This window comes from Panthera uncia (genome assembly GCF_023721935.1).
Source record: "Panthera uncia isolate 11264 chromosome C1 unlocalized genomic scaffold, Puncia_PCG_1.0 HiC_scaffold_4, whole genome shotgun sequence".
In the NCBI taxonomy this organism is placed as follows: domain Eukaryota; kingdom Metazoa; phylum Chordata; class Mammalia; order Carnivora; family Felidae; genus Panthera; species Panthera uncia.
In genome coordinates this window covers 104,101,722-104,119,760 of record NW_026057585.1, presented here as the reverse complement: position 1 = coordinate 104,119,760, position 18,039 = coordinate 104,101,722, and the positions used below count along the sequence as shown (strand labels likewise).

Sequence of the window (18,039 nt, the reverse complement as noted above, 5' to 3'; positions counted from 1 at the left end):
CACAGGAGCTGGCTGGGGACACTGACCAGAGCCGGAGCTGTAGTCGCCTGGTAGAGAGAGGCCCAGCCTGGCATTGGGGAAAACTGAGGCAGGGGTGTGGCCTTGGAGACTGATGGTCAGGGCTGGACCTACCTGGACCAGGGTGCTGTCCTCCAGCTGGGTCCACTATGGTTGCTGGTGTCTGGGTGGGAGTCTGACCTGGGGACTTAGGGCTGATGCTGGGGGCCTCAGTCCTGCCATCTGACTACCTCCGTGAACACACCAGGCCTGTTGCCTGCGAGAGCATGAGTGAACAGGAGAAGGAAATGGAGGAAGATGAGGGAGGCAGCACTTCGGACACAGCCCCCATGCTGCCGGAAAGGGTTCCTGACGGCCAAGCCTCAGCCTTGATGTCCCCACGGTGGGTAGGCCTGGTGGTTCGAGGCCTTGGGACCCTACTGCTGCCTGGCCAGGCCCTGGCTGGACTCCTGCTGCACCTGCTGCTGCCTGCAACCGTGTTCCTGCTGGCCCTTCTGCCAGCAGCTGCCATCGTGTACCTGGGATTCCTGTGCCACTCGAGGGTGAGCTAAGCCCTCCATGGGCAGGGTGGGGGCTGGCTGGGGCCCTTGGTAGTGGGGGGTCCTGCAGAAGTGCAGGGCCCTGGGGCTGTAGGTGAATATGCCCCTTTCCAGCATGGTCCCCTTGTCCCCAGAGACATATGTGCCCTTCCCTGGAAAGCCCCTTCTTCTTCCAACCCCCCCCCCCACACACACACACAGACACACACAGCAAAAGAAGGGCTTTTGTTTGTCATGGGAGGGAACAGTTCCCTCCCCTTCCCTGAGGCCTCCTAGCTTTGTACCAGGGGCCACCAGGGTCTGGACAGCTGGGCATGGTGGGAAGAGGAGGGGTTCCAGGAAGAGAAGATGAAGATATCATCAAAGTTCTCCAGTCCACCCACCGCCCCAGCCACTCACAGACCCCTCCTGCCCTGGGCTGGGTTTCCCCATGTGCAATGGGCTAAAGCTTGGTCTAAGCAAGGGGGATGTAGGCAGATGGGTTCAGTGTCCTCCTTCGGTAGGCATAAAGCAGGGGCGGAGGACTGAGCACCGGGCCACAGAAGAGAGGGTGGTACCAGCTGGTGAGAGGCACGGGTAGGGGCTCGAGGTCAGATGCCAACATAGGGAAGAGCCATGGGAGAGCAGAGAAGGGAGGAAAGTGGGGATGGGACAACCGGGGAGCAAGTCTCTGAGCCTCCCCTCAAGAGACTCCTATTTGAGCCCTTACCGCTTGGGCCCTGGATCTCCCATTCTCGACTCAAAAATGCCTGGCCACAGCCAGCCCCAGTCACCCCACTCCGCCAGACCTCAGGCCAGGCTCCCAGGACCCACCCCTCTGGTTCGCACTGACCACCACAGGCCCCGGCGGGTCCACCTACTCCCGCCCCAGGTCGTTTATCGGGCCCCGCCCCCAAGGACGGCGCGCCCCGCCCCGTCCACCTGTACCCAGGCCCCGCCCCCGCTTGACTGGTCGCCCCGCCCCCAGGTTCACCCGGCGCCCCGCCCCGCGTGCCGCGCACTGCTCTCGGACAGAGGCGCCGCGGCGCTCATCGTTCTCGGATTCCTTTCGCTGCCTCCGCTGCTCGTGCTTGCCTCGGCCGCCCGCACCCGCCTGGCCCGGCGTCTCCGCCCGCTGCTACCGCCCCCAACTTGGACCCCTGGATCCCGCCGCCACCCGGGGTCCAGCGACCGTGGGCGGGCGGGACGCCACACCGACGGGGAAGAGCAGTTCTGTGCCTGGGTGTGACCCCCCTCCCAGAGGCCTCTCCAAAGGACACGACCTCCGAATCCCGCGAGGCACCCGAACTCCTCCCCCCGTGACCCTCATAAGGCGGCCCCAGGCCGGCAAGCTCGGGGTCTGCGTCCAGGTTCCGTCCTCGGAAATCGCGGGCATACCACGGGGCTTCGTGCGCAGTGCTTCGAGTGGCCGCGAGATGGCACCTGACTTCCCGGAACCCAGGCCCGCCCTTCCCCAAGGTGTCCCCACCCCCGCAGTCCCCTCTGACGCGGAGAGGCTGGGAAGCCTGGAGAGAGGAGGGAGATGCCTCCCAGAGAAGGGGCGCATGGCCAGGCTCAGAGAAAGGTGGCCTTCCTGGCTTTTGTCACTGGCTGCCCTGGGCTCCTGCTCCCTCCCAAAGGGCAGCCCTTAGGGCCCCATGTCTGGTCGGTCAGCGGGCCTCCAGAGGGTTCCAGAAGTGGTGAGACTTGCCTGGGAGGCTTCCACAACCGGCCCAAGAACACGGTTCCAGAAGCTTAGCGATGGCCAGCAGCCCCAAGGCTTGCAGGGCTCAGCCTGAGATGGCGGTCAGGGTTAGCGTTTAGATAGGTGCCAGATTAAGAAAGCTGTCTGTTCTTTCTGGATAATTTTAAGGTCTTTGTCTTTTGCAATCTTTGGCATTAGCGTGTTTCTAGTCGTGGATATGTTCTTACTTGTCCATTCGGTATACACTGTGTTTCCTGTTCCTACAGATTCATATCTTTCATCAGTTCTGGAGACTTCTCAACCGTTTTCTAGGTCTCCAAGTCTGCCTCCTGGTTCATTGTACCTAGTCTTTCTGGGGACACCTTTCTGGCTTCACCTTTTCCCTTCTCCTTCCATGTCAGTTCTTCTCTTTCTGTTTCCACCTCCTGTCTCTGCTGCGTTCTGGGTGATTTCTTCATCTTCTTTCAGCTCACTAATTCACTGGTTGTGTCCCATCAACTCATCCATTCAATTTTAAGTTATTTTATTATCATATGTAAAAGTCATACTTGCTTTTTTTATTCAAATCTCATCATTTTTTATGGTATCTTCATGCATGTTCAATTTTTGGATTCCAGCTTTGCTTTAATTTCTTGAACATTTCACATACAGTTTTTAAATATTCTGTACCTAACAATTCCAATTTCTTACTTTTTGGGGGTCCAAATCTGTTATTTGTTGTTTCTGCTGATTCTCATATTGTTTCTTTGAATGGATCCTCATTTTTAACTGTCAGCTCGTACCTGTAAAAATTCTTTTTTTTTTTTTTATGTTTGTTTGTTTTTGAGAGAGAACAGAGCTCAAGCAGGGGAGGGACAGAAGAAGGGGAGACACAGAATCTGAAGCAGGCTCCAGGCTCTGAGCTGTCAGCACAGAGCCCCATGCAGGGCTTGAACTCACAAGCTGTGAGATCATAACCTGAGCTGAAATCAAGAGTTGGATGCTTACTCAGCTGAGCAACCCAGGCATCCAGGACTCTTTGTGGTTTTTTTAAATGTTTGTTTGTTTATTTATTTATTTATTTATTTATTTTAAGTTGTGCTTTTTTTTTTAAGGTTTATTTATTTACTTTGAGAGAGGCAGAGAGAGAGAGAGAAAGGGAGAATCCCAAGCAGGCTCCACACTGCCAGCACAGAGCGCAATGCAGGACTTAAACTCATGAATCATGAGATCATGACCTGAGCCAAAATCTAGAGTCAGATGCTCAATGGACTGAGCCACCCAGGCGCCCTGTTTATTTATTTTTGAGAAAGAGAGAGGTAGTGGGGGAGGGGCAGAGAGAGAGGGAGACAGAATCTGAAGCAGGCTCCATTCTATCAGCGCAAAGCCCGGCAGAGGGCTCAAACCCTCCAAGACCAGAGCAGGAAGTGGGTGCTCAACCGACAGCCTCTCCCCCCCCCCACCCCCGGGGCGCACCAATGCCCGTGAAAATTCTGAGGACACACCCCTCCAGAGGAGATTCCTTTTGTGAGGCATGCCCCCTCTGGGCCCAGTGAGGGTCCTGTGCAGGCTTCCATAATTGCCAGTGCATCTCTCCTTTCCTGTGTCCAGGGACGTCCTGCTTTCCCATCTGTTTCCTTTCATCATCCTGGGTTTCTGCTCGTTACTCTTCTGTTTATTTATTTCTTTATTTTTAGTGTTTTTAATCTGGGGGGAGCCTCGAAGATAGATACTTCCTTGTAAGCCCAGCAGTGTATTCAGAATGTTTCTTGGGGCACCTGGCTGGCTCATTTGATAGAGCACGTGAGTCTTGATTTCGGGGTTGTGAGTTCAAGCCCCATGTTGGGCATAGATACTACTTTAAAAAAAAAACGTGATTCTTGTAATTTGTCCAGATTCTAGGGGTAGCTGAAAGGCCTTTTAAAGGATAGCATACCGTGTTGCCAGCAGGGCTCTGTGTGTGACCAGCAGGGGCAGGACTCAGATGTGCCCAAAGACCAGGGTTCAGGCTACAGGCTCAGGGCTCATTCCATGGCCTTGAGCAGAGCCCGGTGTGTGGCTGGCTCAGATCCCGCAGGAGTTCTTGGGGTTTTCCGATTGTTTGCACCCAGTCAGACAGGAGCCTGGCTGGCCGCCCAGCGCCCAAGGATAGCTTCCCCTGGTTTAAGTCCGCCCTCCTGCCCCTCCTGCCCAGGGTTGGGCAGGCTCTGGCCAGGCTATGAAGACGAGGACTCTCCTGAGGATCCGCCTGGCCCCAGAGTCATCAAAACAACAGCTGGGCCTGGTGGGGCGGGGGGAGGGGGGAGGCCTTGATGGAGAGCTCAGCTGCCCAAGCCCGAAGGGTTCCTAAGGTGTGTCCCAGCTTCCAGGCCTGCTCCCAATGTCCTGCATGGCCTCTAGCTGGCCCCAGGGATGACCAGCCTCAGCCCCAGCTCTGCCCCACCCACTCGCAAAAGGAGCCCCTGTGAGGGGATGTAGGAGGTTAACAGAAGGGGCCTTGTGATCTGTTTTTAGAGGGCCAGTCTGGAAAGGCAAGGGCAGAGGCGCTGAGTTACTTGTGGGCCAGGCGGAGACCTCTACTTTGGACAACACTTTTTTCCCAGGTGCCCAGGCCCCTGCCCTGTAAGAGTGTGCCTGGCTACGGGGGGCGGGGGGGAGTTTCCACAGTGCACATGCGCCTGTGTGCCAGTGTGTGCGCACGCGTCGCATGTTTGTGTACAGGTATGTGCATCCCTCTGTCTGCTTCCCCTATTACCCCAGGCGGGCACATTGTCCCATCCCCACAGGTGGTGAGATCGGCCTCTGTAAGGTTCCCGGACCTGCCCAAGGTCATATATTCAGTCACGAAGTATTTCTTCTTGGGAGCTCAGGTGTCTGCAGGCACCCCTTCAGATACTGGTGGCAGTTAGGAAGGGTCCAGGGGGAGTTGGCGGGTTCAGTCCCCCCAGCCACACAACCGGTGTAAGCCCTGCCCCCCCTCCCCCCTCCCCCATCCAGGGATGTGGGGTAAGCAAAGGGTGTTGGGCAGGAATTAAGCTGGGGTGGGTGAGCTGGGTGGCGACAGATAGTGCCTGGTGCTGGCTCTGAGAGCTAAGCTCCCTCACTCTGTCCCCTGGGTCCTACCCTGACCACCGGGGAGCCCCCACCGAGGTGTTGACCCTGGTCTACCCCTCCCTACTCTCTGCTCACGAATCCAAACTGGCCTGGACTCTGCCCGTGGCTGGGGCTGGTTGTGGTGGTCACCTCCCTGATACAGACATTTCCAGCAGGGGGAACCAAAGCTGGAGTCTCACCTCAGAAAGGGCACACCATGCAGCTCTCTGCACAGGCTAAAAACTTGGGAGTCTGGATGCCTGCCTTCCTCTCTGCCTCCCACCCCTTGTCCTTTAGGCTCTACCCGAGACGGCAGCCACCAAGGCATCCCCTTAGGTGCCTTGCGTCCGTCCCCTGGCATCAACCTTGCCCCTGCACGTGCCATGGGCCCTTGCCTCCCCCATGCAAGCGCTACAACCTGCCCCACCCTTTCTGCCCCCCAGGCCCCCTCACTGCCCTGACACACACCAGTCAGCTTCTGCCCCAGGGTCTTGGCACTTCCTGTAGCTCCTGTCCATGTGGTCTGACACGGCCCTACCCTGACAGGGAAAATAAGTAGGCCTGCATCTTGGGCCAGCATGCCACTGCCTGTCCCCCCTCCAGCCCGGCAGCCCTGGGAGGACAGGGTGCCTGCATGTCCCCAGTACTGACTCTGGCATGTGGCTGCCCCAGCTCACACCTGCTGGGTGAACTCAGAGAGGGTGGTACCCACCCCATGCCCAGGCTGCACGCCCCATGGTTGCCAGCAGGGGGACTGGGTAGGGTTCAGCCCTGGGGCCACAGAGAGCAGGCCTGGGCTCCTAGGGATTGCGACAACAGGACCTCCAGACCCTCAGGACTGATCCTTTAGTCTCGGCATGTCCCTGACCACAAACAGGCAGGTTAAGTCGAGAAGAATGTGTGGGTGGGGCAGCTGAACTTCTGGGCTCTTGCTCCCCCTCCCTCTACCCCACTTACTGTTGAAGACAGGGTCTGGGGGCCTCAGGCTTGCCCCACGCCCCCATTCCAGGACCACAGCAGTCCCTGTTCCCGTTTCTGGTGGGCACATGCATGGGTGCATATGTGAGATACAAACCCACAAGCAGCAACAGCACGTAGTACCCGCCCCCCCCCACCACCACCACTGGGTGAGGGTGGGGACCCACACTGCTCAGCTCCTGAGGCCCAGAGTGCCCTGGGGCTGGGGTCAGAGGCCTGGGGAGCTGCCCTTTTCCCTAGGGTCAACATGACCACAGTGAGCTAGGGACAAAAGGCCCTTCTTCTCTGCAGAGGCCTGGACTGTGCGGAGGAGGGAGTGTTCCGTGGACCTGGTGGGGGCAGGGGCAGTGCCTTCAGACAGCAGTGTGCTTGCGTTTCAGGGAACCCCCTCCACCTGCTTGTGGACCGGCAGGCCTGGTGGGCCAGCTCCGGGAAGTGATGCCCTGGGGATTTCAGACTGAGCCAAGGCTGCAGGGGCAGGGCTGCCTCAGCCACACAGGCTGCTCCTTCCCCCTGGCCCCTCGAAGTCCAGGACCAAGCAGGGGCTGGGCTTGGGGGAGGGAGCCGACGGGGCGGGGGCAGGGCCTGCTGTGTCCTGGCGGCCTCTGTCCTTTTCAACTCCGCTGGCCTCCCAGCCTGTCTTTCTTCAGAGAGGAGGTTTCCGGACAATTATATTTGTGCTTCCTCTGGCGTCTGCCTCGAGCTCAGCCCTGACCCTGACTGTTAACACTCCTGGCTGACCCCCACAACTCCCTGGGGGTCCTCCATCTGTCTGTGTCCCCCCCCCTTGGGAGTGCAGGACACTGAAATGAGACTTGCCATGATGCAGGCAGCAGGGGCCCTGTGGACAGTAGAGCCTCAGGGCAGAGCAGGGCCCAAGGGAGTAGAGCCCATCGGGTGGTGGGATGTGGGGGCATCTCCCAGGGGTCAGGTGTGAGCCCAGCATGAGCAGCAGGAGTGACTGTGGGCAGAGCTGAGGAGGAACTTGGCCAGGGCTGCTGGTCGAGCTCAGCCAAGGCTGGGCAGAGGCCCTGGCAGAGCAGTCCTAACACGGGGCCTCCCATCTTTCTCCCTCTGATGGAGAGGCTGGAGGGAGGAGGGCGGCTGCTTCCTCGAGGGCCTGAGTCATGGCCAAGAAGACCCGCTCAGTTTTTCCAGAAGGGACGGAAACTTCCCTGTCAGCCCAGCAGCACAGGCCGAAGCGTGACTGGGGCCCGCCTGCCATGCAGGACTTGGGGGACAAGGCGGGGAACTGCCCTGCCACAGAGCAGCCCATGGCCCAGCTCCCTGCCCCGGGCAGATGGGTGCCCAGTGAGAGGGAGAATGAACCAAGGAGCGTTTGTACATGTTAACCTGGCACCTCAACCCCAGCACCCCCGGGGTCAGCTCTTGGCTGGAGCCCCAGGCCTCCTCCAGCTGCTGCGGCCTCACCATGGCCTCCGCTCACTGTCCCCTTCGGCCCCAGTCCTGGTCAGCCTCCTGTGCTTCGGGGCTGGGGGCCAGGCCAGGCCCCTCCGGGAGGCATACCCTGGACTTCAGGGGCGGGAGCCCATTGCCCCCACCACCCGCACAGGCCCAAGCGGAAGCACCAGGCAGTTTCTGGTCCCAGCAGAGTCCTGAGGCCTGTGGAGCTGAGCCAGCACCACCACTGCCAAGACTCCCTTCGAGGGGGTGGGGGCGGCGGGGACACACTTCTCGCTTGTTCCTGCCCCAGCTCCTCCAGCTTGGCTCAGCCACTTCCTTTTTTAGGCAAAGTTGGAACTCCAGCCTGTCTCACAGAGTGTCTCACCTGCCATAAAGGGAGGAAGGAAAACCATTGAGTCCCATCCGTCCTTGCTTCTGAGCATCCCCTGGGAAGGGAAAGGGAGGGGACATCCTGGCAGAGACGCCCCAGCCACCTCGGGCTGGGAGAACCTGTGCCCTCCCAGCTCCACAGACTAGTGGCTGGAAGAGGGCAGTGGTTACCCTACAGAAAGCCTTCTTAGTGGTGAGGGGCCTCATCAGGACCCTCAGCTCCTGCCCAAAAGACATTGCCCTGCCTCACCTAAGGGGAGGGAATCTGTCCTGAAGGGCTGAGTGCCTGTGGGGATGCCGCCTCCAGCCAGCCACCTCTGCTCTGGCCCAGCCAAAATCCTGGATTGCAAGGTTCCTTCCTGGCTTGCCAGTGGGTCCCTCCAGAGGTCTGGGGGCCTGCCCTTGGCCCAGCCCTGGGCCACTCATTGGGCAGAGTGTATGGGGACAGCCATAGTTCCGGCAGGGTCACCCTGGACAGGACCTGAACCAGCTCCTATGCCTCTTTCTCCAGGAAGCCAGGTGGGGTGGGGGCTCTGTGTCCCTCAAAAAGCTCCCCTTCAGGCCTCTGCCCCCCTCCCAATGCTCTGTCTCCTTTCTAAGCGTCCAGCCCCCAGCACCCATCCTTCTCTCACCCCTGGGATAAAGGTGTGGACAGGGCCTGGGGCTTGCTGGGGCGGGGGGGGGGGGGGGGACATTGTTCTTGGTGTCACCCCCACCCCCTCGCACCCCTGGGTTGCTCTTGGGCCTGATTTCAAGGACTCATAGCACTGTGGGGAGGTCACGGGCAGTGGGCCCTGGGGCTGGCCCAGCTTAGTGGCCCCCGACTCTGCTCCCGGTTGGGGGCAGGGGGCAGTGCGGAACCCCGAAACCTCCCAACCAGGAAAGAAAGCTCTGGTTTCTGTGTGTACGCACGCCCACGCGTGTGTGCCGCGGTCGCATCTGCGTGAGTGCCGCGTGACGCTTTCCGCCTGGGTCCCTCTGCGCGCACGCCTCCCGGACTCTGTGCGCCTCGGCACGCGGGGAGAGCGCTCACCGGGGGCGGGGCCTCGGGGACGGGGCCTCCCGGGGGGCGGGGGCGGGGGCGGGCCCGGTCTGCGCGGCGGCGCGCCCTGCAGTCCCCGAGCGAGCGAGTGGCGAACGGCAGCCGAGCGCGCCCCGTCCCGTCGCGCGCGATGCTGCCCTGGACGGCGCTCAGCCTGGCCCTGAGCCTGCGGCTGGCGCTGGCGCGGAGCGGCGCCGAACGTGGTGAGTGAGGCAGGCGGCGGGCCAGGTTCCAGCTCGGGCGGCGCCCCTGCCCCCTGCTGCCTGCGCGGGGCTGACTCTTCCCTCCCGCGGCCCGGGGCGGGGACGGCCGCAGGGGCACCCCACCCACCTGCGGCGGGCGGGCCCAGGTACCCCGAGCGGCTAGAGGAGCGTCAGGTGTTGGGGGGTAGGTTCTGAACGGGGAGGGGAAGGTGTGTGTCGGGGAGGCGGTCCCTGCCTCAGTTTTCCTCTCCTTGCAGTGACACCTAGTAGAGGGACGGTAAGAGGGCTGGAGTCGCCCTACCGGATTGGGGGAAACAGGCCACAAAGCCCAGATCAGTACCCAGACGCCCCAACTCCTGTCTGCCCTTGGCTCCCGTGGTGGAAGGGGTCCTTTTGCCCCCTGGGGTACCTGGAGGAAGAGGAAGGCCCTGTGGGTTTGGCGGCCCCTCAAGCTGCTGCAGCAGGTTACCTGCTTCCTGGGTCCAGATGGAGCAGAGGATGGGTCCAGAGGAGGGGTGACATCATCTGTAAGTGGGGTGATGACTCCAGCCCGGCCCCAGCCGGGCTGTGATCATGCTCTGTCTCCCTCATCTGCCCATCTGCCCATCTCAGCCCCCAGTGTCCCCAGCTGCTTTGTGCCACCCCCCCCCCCCCACTAGTTGCTTTACCTGGAGGCAGGGGTGTAGGGCTGAACTCCATCCTGGAGGCTGATTCTCTGGAAGCCAAGCCTGAGGAAACAAGGACTGTGGCCTAGGCTTATCCACCCACACTCCCAGGGGCTGGACCAGGACCCTCGGCTCCAGCCTGCACAGAGTCTGCTAAGGAAAGGGTGGGTGTGGAGGCTTGGAGGGGTCAGCTCTCCTTTACAGACAAGACTTGAGCCCAAAGAGGACCCAGAGAGCCCAGAGAGGTACAGAGCTAGAACCCACTGAGACTGTGGGCCACTTGTGGGCCCAGGACCCCTTTCCCCTTCCCCCAGGGGTGCCGCCTGCAGGACCTTTGGAGCAGGCTTTCGGGGCCTACTTGGGTAAGGGCAAGCTCCAGCTTAGGGAAAGCTCAGACCCTGGGAGTTCTGCCCTGGGTGTGGGACTGTCTGGGGGCCACCACCTGGGGCTGAACCCTCTCCTCTCCCCCAGGTCCCCCAGCATCGGCTCCCCAGGGGGACCTGCTGTTTCTGTTGGACAGCTCGGCCAGCGTGTCTCATTATGAGTTTTCCCGAGTTCGGGAGTTTTTGGGGCAGCTGGTGGCCCCACTGCCCCTGGGCCCTGGGGCTCTGCGTGCCAGCCTGGTGCATGTGGGCAGCCGCCCATACACCGAGTTCCCCTTCGGCCAGCACAGCTCAGGTGCGGCTGTCCAGGATGCCATACGTGCTGCAGCCCAGCGCATGGGCGACACCAACACTGGCCTGGCGCTGGCTTACGCCAAGGAGCAGCTGTTTGCCGAGGTGGCAGGGGCCCGGCCAGGGGTGCCCAAGGTGCTGGTGTGGGTGACAGATGGCGGCTCCAGCGACCCCGTGGGGCCCCCCATGCAGGAGCTGAAGGACCTGGGCGTTACCGTCTTCATCGTCAGTACCGGTCGTGGCAACCTCCTGGAGCTGTCAGCTGCTGCCTCGGCCCCCGCAGAGGATCACCTGCACTTTGTGGACGTGGACGACCTGCACATCATTGCCCAGGAGCTGAGGGGGTCCATTCTTGGTAGGTGGGAGGAGGCAGGGCCTGGGGGTGCCCCAGCGAGGAACCCGGAAGAGATGGGGGAGAGGGACTCGAGGGCCTGGAGCAGGGGCCAGGGCTTCGGGGACAGTGGCACTTCCTGGGGTTCGGCCGGGAGGTAACACCCATGGCTTTTCTGTGCATCCTTGGGGGACATGCTCCAGTTGTGTGCCCTGTGTGCCCCTCTACCTGGGCTATAGTGGGACAGAGGGTCGGCCTGAATAAACACCTCCGGGTGGGGTTCTCTGCTGACGGGCCCACCCCGACTGGGGGGCCTGGAGTGGGCCGAGAGGCCAAGGAGCTGCATCTGGTGGGATGTGGTTAAGTGGAGAGGAAGAAGAGGGAGGGTCCAAGCCTGAGGACTCTGCAGATGGGCAGCCCAGGCTCCTGTACGTGTGCCAGCTCCCACCGTGCTTGGAGATGAGAAAGCCAGGTCAGGATGGGCTAGGACTGCTTCCCACAGAGCTCGGGCCCTGCTACCCTGTGGGTGGGAACAGTACAGAGGAGTTTGAGTGGGTTTGCACCATTGGTGGTTTTGGGGATTGCTGGAGAAGAGGCTGGACCAGAGAGGGCCTGCTGCAGGGGATGGCAGCTCCCCACCAATTTTCTTTTTTTTTTTTTTTTTTTTTTAATGTTTATTTATTTTTGAGAGACAGAGCGCGAGCAGGGGAGGGGCAGCGAGAGAGGGAGACACAGAATCTGAAGCAGGTCCCCAGCTCTGAGCAGTCAGCACAGAGCCCGACACAGGGCTCCAACTCACAAACCGCGAGAACATGACCTGAGCCGAAGTCTGACGTCCGACCGCCGGAACCCCCCAGGCGCCCCTCCCACCAACTTTCTAATGGACCCCCACCCCTACCCCCAGCCAAACCTCACAGTGGGAGGGGCTGAGATGAAGGGCCTGGTTGCTGGCTCAGCCTGCTCTAACCACTAAAAAATGCCACTAACCCCAGGATTCTTTCTGAGTCTCAGCCTGTGGGTTAATCATCCACCAGAAACCAGGAGTTGGACTGTGGATTGGAGAAAGGTAGAGGGTCCTCCCAGAGATTTCCCCCAGGGACACCTGGCCCCTGGTGGCCCCTGAGTCAACCACTGTGGCTGAACCTGGAGGAGATAGTAAGAGGAAAGGCAAGCAGCTGGACAGGAGAAATCCAAGGCTGTAAGGCAGTTAGGCAAAAGGGTGGGGGGCTCCTGGGATAGGGGTGGGTGGGGGTCTGAGTATGGGGAATAGACAGGAGAATGAGTGCCAGGCTGACAGCTGGAGCACCCGGCATTAAAGGAGAAAGCATTAGGGTCCCAATGGGCACAACCCTGCCTCGACATTTATCAGCCTTACATGCAAGCCATGTGGTGTCCAGCCTTACCTGCTTGCATGGTCACTCAGATGGCCATGCGGTGTCACAGGCTCGGGAGTAATGCACATTTGGGGGGCTGGCTCTGGAATCCCCCCCTGCTCTCCTGGAAACCAGAGGCAGGCAGTACTCTGAGCCCCACATCCAGCTACTCCTGGAGTTGTCATATATCCACCCCTCAAGTGTCCCCCGATGGCCTCCCATCTTTTGGCTGCACCAGCGGTGCCCCTCTGCCTTGACTGTCCAGAGATGAACTGACTCCACACTGTGCCGGCCACTCGGGCTGTGGAGGGTGGTTGGTCCTCTGTTCTCAGACCCCACTTTTGAGGGGCTGACTGGGCTGGGTGGGAGGTGGCCATTATAGCTCCTCACCTGTCTGGGTTTGCAGCTGAGGCAGGCAGGGAAGCTCCTGATGGAGTCCCAAGTTGGGGTGGCACTCTTGTCGGTACCCCAGCCCTGTCACCGGTTCGTGTATCGTTAGCACTGTTGGGGTGGCCGACCCTGGCCTGGGGCTCTCCAGCGCTCCTGTTCCCCACATCTCCCAGGCCGGTCTTCCCTGAGTCGGCAGTCAGGGCCCCAGCCCGGGCGCGGGGAGGTCTGACCTTCTGCACCACCCGCAGACGCCATGCAGCCACAGCAGCTCCGTGCCTCTGAGGTCACGTCCAGCAGCTTCCGCCTGGCCTGGCCGCCCCTGCTGACCGCAGACTCCGGCTACTACGTGTTGGAGCTGACGCCCAGCGCCGAGCCGGGGAACGTGCGTCGCCAGCAGCTGCCGGGGAACGCCACGGGCTGGGCCTGGGTCAGCCTCGACCCCGACACGGACTACGACGTGGAGCTGGTGCCCGAGTCCAACGTGCACCTCGTGAGGCCGCAGTACCTGCGGGTGCACACGCTGCCGGGTGAGCTCGAGGCGGAGGGCCGGCCAGGCCGGGCGGGGGTGGGGGGTGGGGCGGGCGACGGGGAGGGGGCGCCGGGCCGGGCCGAGGTCCCGCCCCCACCCCACTCACGCGCGCTTCCCCTCCCCCCCCCCCCCCCCCAGAGGAGGCCGGGCCAGAGCGCATCGTCATCTCGCACGCCAGGCCGCGCAGCCTGCGGGTGAGCTGGGCCCCGGCGCTGGGCCCGGCCGCCGTGCTCGGCTACCACGTGCAGTTCGGACCGCTGCTGGGCGGCGCGGCGCAGCGCGTGGAGGTGCCCGCGGGCCGCAACAGCACCACGCTGCAGGGCCTGGCGCCCGGCACCGCCTACCTGGTGACCGTCACGGCAGCCTTCCGCTCGGGCCGCGAGAGGGCGCTGTCGGCCAAGGCCTGCACGCCCGACGGCGAGCGCAGCCGCGCTCCGCGCCCCCAGCCGCCGGGGGCCGGGGGCAGGGAGCCGTGAGCCCGCCGCCCCGCCCACCCGAGGGCCCCCTTCTCCCGAACCCGGCGGGGGAGGCGCCCACCGCCGGTAGCAGGGCCTTGCCCCGCGGCGACTCCGCGCGAACCCCCCCACCCAGAACTCTCCCGCGGCGGAGGGCTCCCTGCTCGGGGCGTCTGCCTTCTAGGACGCAGGCCTCGCCCGACTCCCCCGCCTGACCCTCTCTCTGCTGCAGCTCTGGCAGCAGCTCGTGCCATCGCGACCCCCTGCCCGGGCCCAGACCTGGGTACACGGTGCCGTCCTTTGGGCAGGAATTAGCAGCAAGATGGACAGGGAGTCTGGGGCGGGCTGAGAACATCAGATACAGGACTGGCCGTGGGCCCAGGACAGGAGGTGGCCGAGCGGAGCGGCTAGACCTCTCGCTTGTGTGAAGGCCCAGTCCCTCTGGTGGCGGAGGCCCGGCATCCGTTTGAGAGGGCTTGGTCCAGTTGGCCGCTCTGACTTCCTGCGGCTACTCAGGTCCTAGATGTTGGTAGAAGGCGGAAGGATGAAGGGCAGGAGCGGGCTCTGGCCGAGTCCCAAAGCCTTCCTGGAGGGGACAGCGTCTGGAAAGGGGCAGGGAGGAGTGGTGGCAGGTTGCCGGTGTGGTCAGCAGCTGGGTTAGCAGAATGGTGGTCTTTATCAGGGCATTCAGTTGGCCTGAGAGGCAGTGCCTGCTGGGGACAGTGACCTTGCCTTCCTGCCCAGGACCCTGCTGGGTCCAGCTACAGCCACCGGGGGGAGGATGGCCGCTTTCTGGAAGAACAAGATCGGATCCTGGCATTCAGGACCCTGGAGACAGGAGGGCTCCTTGCCCCAGCAAGCCCCAAGTCTGGCACTCATAGGGAGCCTCCCTTGCTTCTGGGTAGGGCACTGCCATGCTGGGGGCAGGGACAAACAAGGTTTCCCTGGGTGGGTTCACCCCAACGATTCTCTACAGCATCTTCTGACTCCTACGTCTTCACTACCACTATCCTGGGGCCACCAGACAAGTCCTAAGGGCGTAGCTGCTGTCCTTCAGCCCCACAAAGGCATGAGCTCCTCTGCCTGCACCAACTCAGTGCTCACTTCGCCTCTTCCCCACTAACAACCCAGACTGTAAAATAGAGTAAATCAGATGTAAACTGAGCCTCGCGGTCTCCTCAGTGTGCTTTACTCCCTGTCAGAACACTCCAGCCCCGAAAATGCTCTCAGACGGAGGGCCAGTGTTTTGTGGCTGGTGCTGGGGGAAGAGGAGGGGAGCCGAGCCCCCTCGGCTCTGAGACGCAGAACACCGTGCCACGTACACCTCTTCGGGGAGCTCTGGCGGCTTCCGTGGGCGGGGACTGCGGCGTTTGGAGCTGAACAGCCCGGACGGGGACCGGGTTCTGCCGCGCTGCCCCCCCACTACAGCCTTCGGACCCGGGTGGGGGCCGCGGCTGTGGCGCCCTCTGCTGGCAAGACCACTCCCCCAACAGCAGTTTGACTTTCGGCCGCTGCCTGCTATTGGGAAATAGAGGCCCTCCCTCACCCGCGCGACTGCAGGGCGGAGAGGCGGTGTTCCGGGTCTGCCCACTCGGGTGTGGTGGGGGTGTGTGCGCGGCCGGCAGCCTTCAGTCGAGCTGGCCTCCACCATGTTTCACGAAGCAGACTCCAAGAATCCGGCGGCTCCCTGCTTAAACACCTAGGGCCTGCACTGCCCGCTAGTTCGGTGTATTTAACATCTGTGGAGGCCTGCTGCGGTGAGCCCACGGTGTGCCTGTGTGACATGGCATAGGAGACAAGGGGCTTCTGCCCTGCCTGTGTGGCCAGAGCAAGCGGAGTGGAGGCGGGGGCTACGGTTGTGGGTCCTGGGTCCCAGGAGCAGATGGTAGTGCCCCGCCAGGCCAGACTTGGTCAGATGCTGGGGGAGGTGCCGCCAGGTGGGCATGGGGTTTCTCCTACATGTCCCCACAAGCCCTTGCAATCAGGCCCAGGGAAGCCAAGTGGGACTGTGCGGCCCGTGTGTGCCGCTGCGGGTGTCTGTTTACACTCTGACCTGTAGTTAGCGGGTGGCCGAGAGTCACCTGGCCCCCTCCGAGGGTGGTGGATGCGAACAACAGTGTCCCGGGCAGCATTGGCCGGTGAGGGGAATCCTCCCCAGGGCTGGGACTTGGGCCAGAACTCCCCATAGGCAGGCCAATGTCCGCCACCCTGATGTCGCGGGTGCCTGGAGGTCCAAGCCCGTCGGGCACCCGGAGAGGTCCCCCTCCACACTGAGCCTCTCAGTCCAGCCTCCAGAGCACTGTGCACGCTGCAGGAGAAAAAGCAGGAGAGTGCTGGCGGGTGGTTTCCTAATAGCTCGGTCACGCACTTGAGACACATGAGTTCCTGCCCCCAAACACACCTACAATCCCAAGGGAGGGCAGAGTGACCAAAGACATGTGGCCCTACCCTCTGAAAGAGGCTCCAGCCTTCGCCTCCTCACTGCTGGACACTGAGGCCAGGGAGAGGAGCCCCCGCTCCTGTCTCTGTGCCACGGAGCACCTCTCCTGGAAGCCCTCCCTTGGAAGCCCTTTGCACCGTCCCAGGCAACTCCTTTTTTTTTTTTTAACCTTTTTTTTTTCTTTTTTTCTTTTTTTCTTTTTTCAAGAGAAAGAGAGAGAGCGTGCAAGCTGGGGAGGAACAGAGAGAGGGAGACAGAGTTCCAAGCAGGCTCCACGCTCCACATAGAGCCCAGTGCAGGGCTCGATCTCACAATTGTGAAATCATGACCTGAGCGGAAATCAAGAGTCAGATGCTCAACCAGCTGAGCCACCCAGGCGTCCCTGTCCTAGGCAGCACTTAAAGGTTGATGGGTCCAGGCCACGTCTGGGAACAATCTCCAGGAAAGTTTTGTCCTGGTTTCCTCCCGCGCCCAACATTGACCCTGCTCCTCCCTCCCCTGAGACACAGGCCCTGTCTCCTCAATATACACTGGGTCTGGGGCCAAGACTGCCACCTACAGGAACTAGTACGTGTCACTGTGTGTCAAGTGACACAAGGAAGTATGAGCTTCTGACACTGACGTGAAAATCGGAAAGGTCTGTGCTGTGATTGCTTCTGGTTAGGACAAGAAAACAAGCGGTTGTATCGTGTGGCAGATGTGTGCCCACTCACAGCCCCTCGCAGAGAACACCAGGTCTCCCTCAGTGGCCATGGCTTCATGCGACTTTGCTTCCAAGGTCTGTCCAGACTGTGCATCTGACCCTGCTTTTGTTGTGAGAAGGTGGAGGTCCCGGCTCAGTCCCACGAGGGGCAGGCCAGTGCTCACAGTGGGTCTCCTGCCAGCAGCGTGGGCAGGCAGCCCAGTGCCTGTGCTGAGGGCTCCCCACCCCAGGTGCCTCTGGGGATGTCCTGGCTGCGCTGACCTTCTGCTAGGTGGACCTTCTGCTAGGTAGGTCTCCAGTGGGGAGAGAACAGTAGGCCAGAGCACCCGAGTAGGCAAATGCTCACCTACAAGCAAACACTGCTCAGGAAGACAAAGCTGGAGGGGCAGTGAGCTTTGGGCTCAGTCCTGAGTCCCTTTCCAGCCCTGGGCCCAAGGTAGCTCATCTGAGGGCTCAGCACTACAACCCCCCATTACCTCTTCCGAACTTCTGGAAGCACAGGGAAGAGCTGCAGGGGCCCTGTGGAGATCTGGGGGCTTGGGCCTGAGAAGGCCGGGCTAGGCAGCTTTTCTTTTGGCTGGGCTGGGGTCTGCCCAGTGGGAGTGGGTATGGGGTGCGTGTGGACTGGGGTGACCATGAGCAACACCAGAACTGGCAGTTCCTTTCAGAAAGCTGGAGAGAGAATGGGAGAGGGAGCCACCCCTTTATTTCTGAAGGCCCGGCTGACCTAGGGGCCTTAAATGCGATATGGAGGTGGGGGAGGGGGGCTGGGGGCAGCAGCAGCCTCAGGCCCACCCCGTGAGAGGCTCCAAGTTTAGGCAGCCGAGCTTCTGCAGAGGCACTGTTGGTGGGAGACACCAGGCAGGATGAGCAGTCAGCAGCCACAGTCTTGGTGATGGGACACCCTGGGGCTGGGTAGTGGGGGGCCGTGGGCCATACTGGTAGGCCACGGCTCTGGTGTGCTGTGTAGCTCTCCGGAGGTCTGGCCAAATTCGGGTGGACTCAGAAACCACACCAACTGCCTGGGCGCTAGGGGCAGAGCACTCTGCACTTGGCCTGGGTGGGGCCACTTTGCTCCTTTTGGCTTGGCTTCCCAGGGGCATAGCGTACTCTTTGGACTAAAGGACAGGCTGGAGGCCAAGCTGTCCA

At 61.5% G+C, this 18,039-nt stretch overlaps 2 protein-coding genes across 4 annotated transcripts; both read left to right on the top strand.

The window, feature by feature from the left end:
• Positions 1-3,280, top strand: TMEM88B (transmembrane protein 88B). The gene is made up of 2 exons (XM_049618289.1): positions 1-560; positions 1,525-3,280. Exons 1-2 carry the CDS (start codon positions 216-218, stop codon positions 1,783-1,785), a joined length of 606 nt encoding a protein of 201 aa, XP_049474246.1. The 5' UTR covers positions 1-215; the 3' UTR covers positions 1,786-3,280.
• Positions 3,281-9,194: 5,914 nt separating this feature from the next.
• Positions 9,195-14,911, top strand: VWA1 (von Willebrand factor A domain containing 1). 3 transcript variants are annotated; one of them, XM_049618285.1, is made up of 4 exons: positions 9,195-9,330; positions 10,467-11,024; positions 13,012-13,290; positions 13,431-14,911. In XM_049618285.1, the coding sequence occupies exons 1-4, from the start codon at positions 9,258-9,260 to the stop codon at positions 13,766-13,768; spliced, it is 1,248 nt and encodes a 415-aa protein (XP_049474242.1). In that variant the 5' UTR covers positions 9,195-9,257; the 3' UTR covers positions 13,769-14,911. The 3 variants fall into 3 exon arrangements, with proteins under 3 accessions (XP_049474242.1, XP_049474244.1, XP_049474245.1); XM_049618287.1 differs by lacking the exon at positions 13,431-14,911 and having other exon boundaries at positions 10,862-11,024; positions 13,012-13,101; XM_049618288.1 differs by lacking the exons at positions 13,012-13,290; positions 13,431-14,911 and adding an exon at positions 11,696-12,232 and having other exon boundaries at positions 10,862-11,024.
• Positions 14,912-18,039: the final 3,128 nt, after the last annotated feature.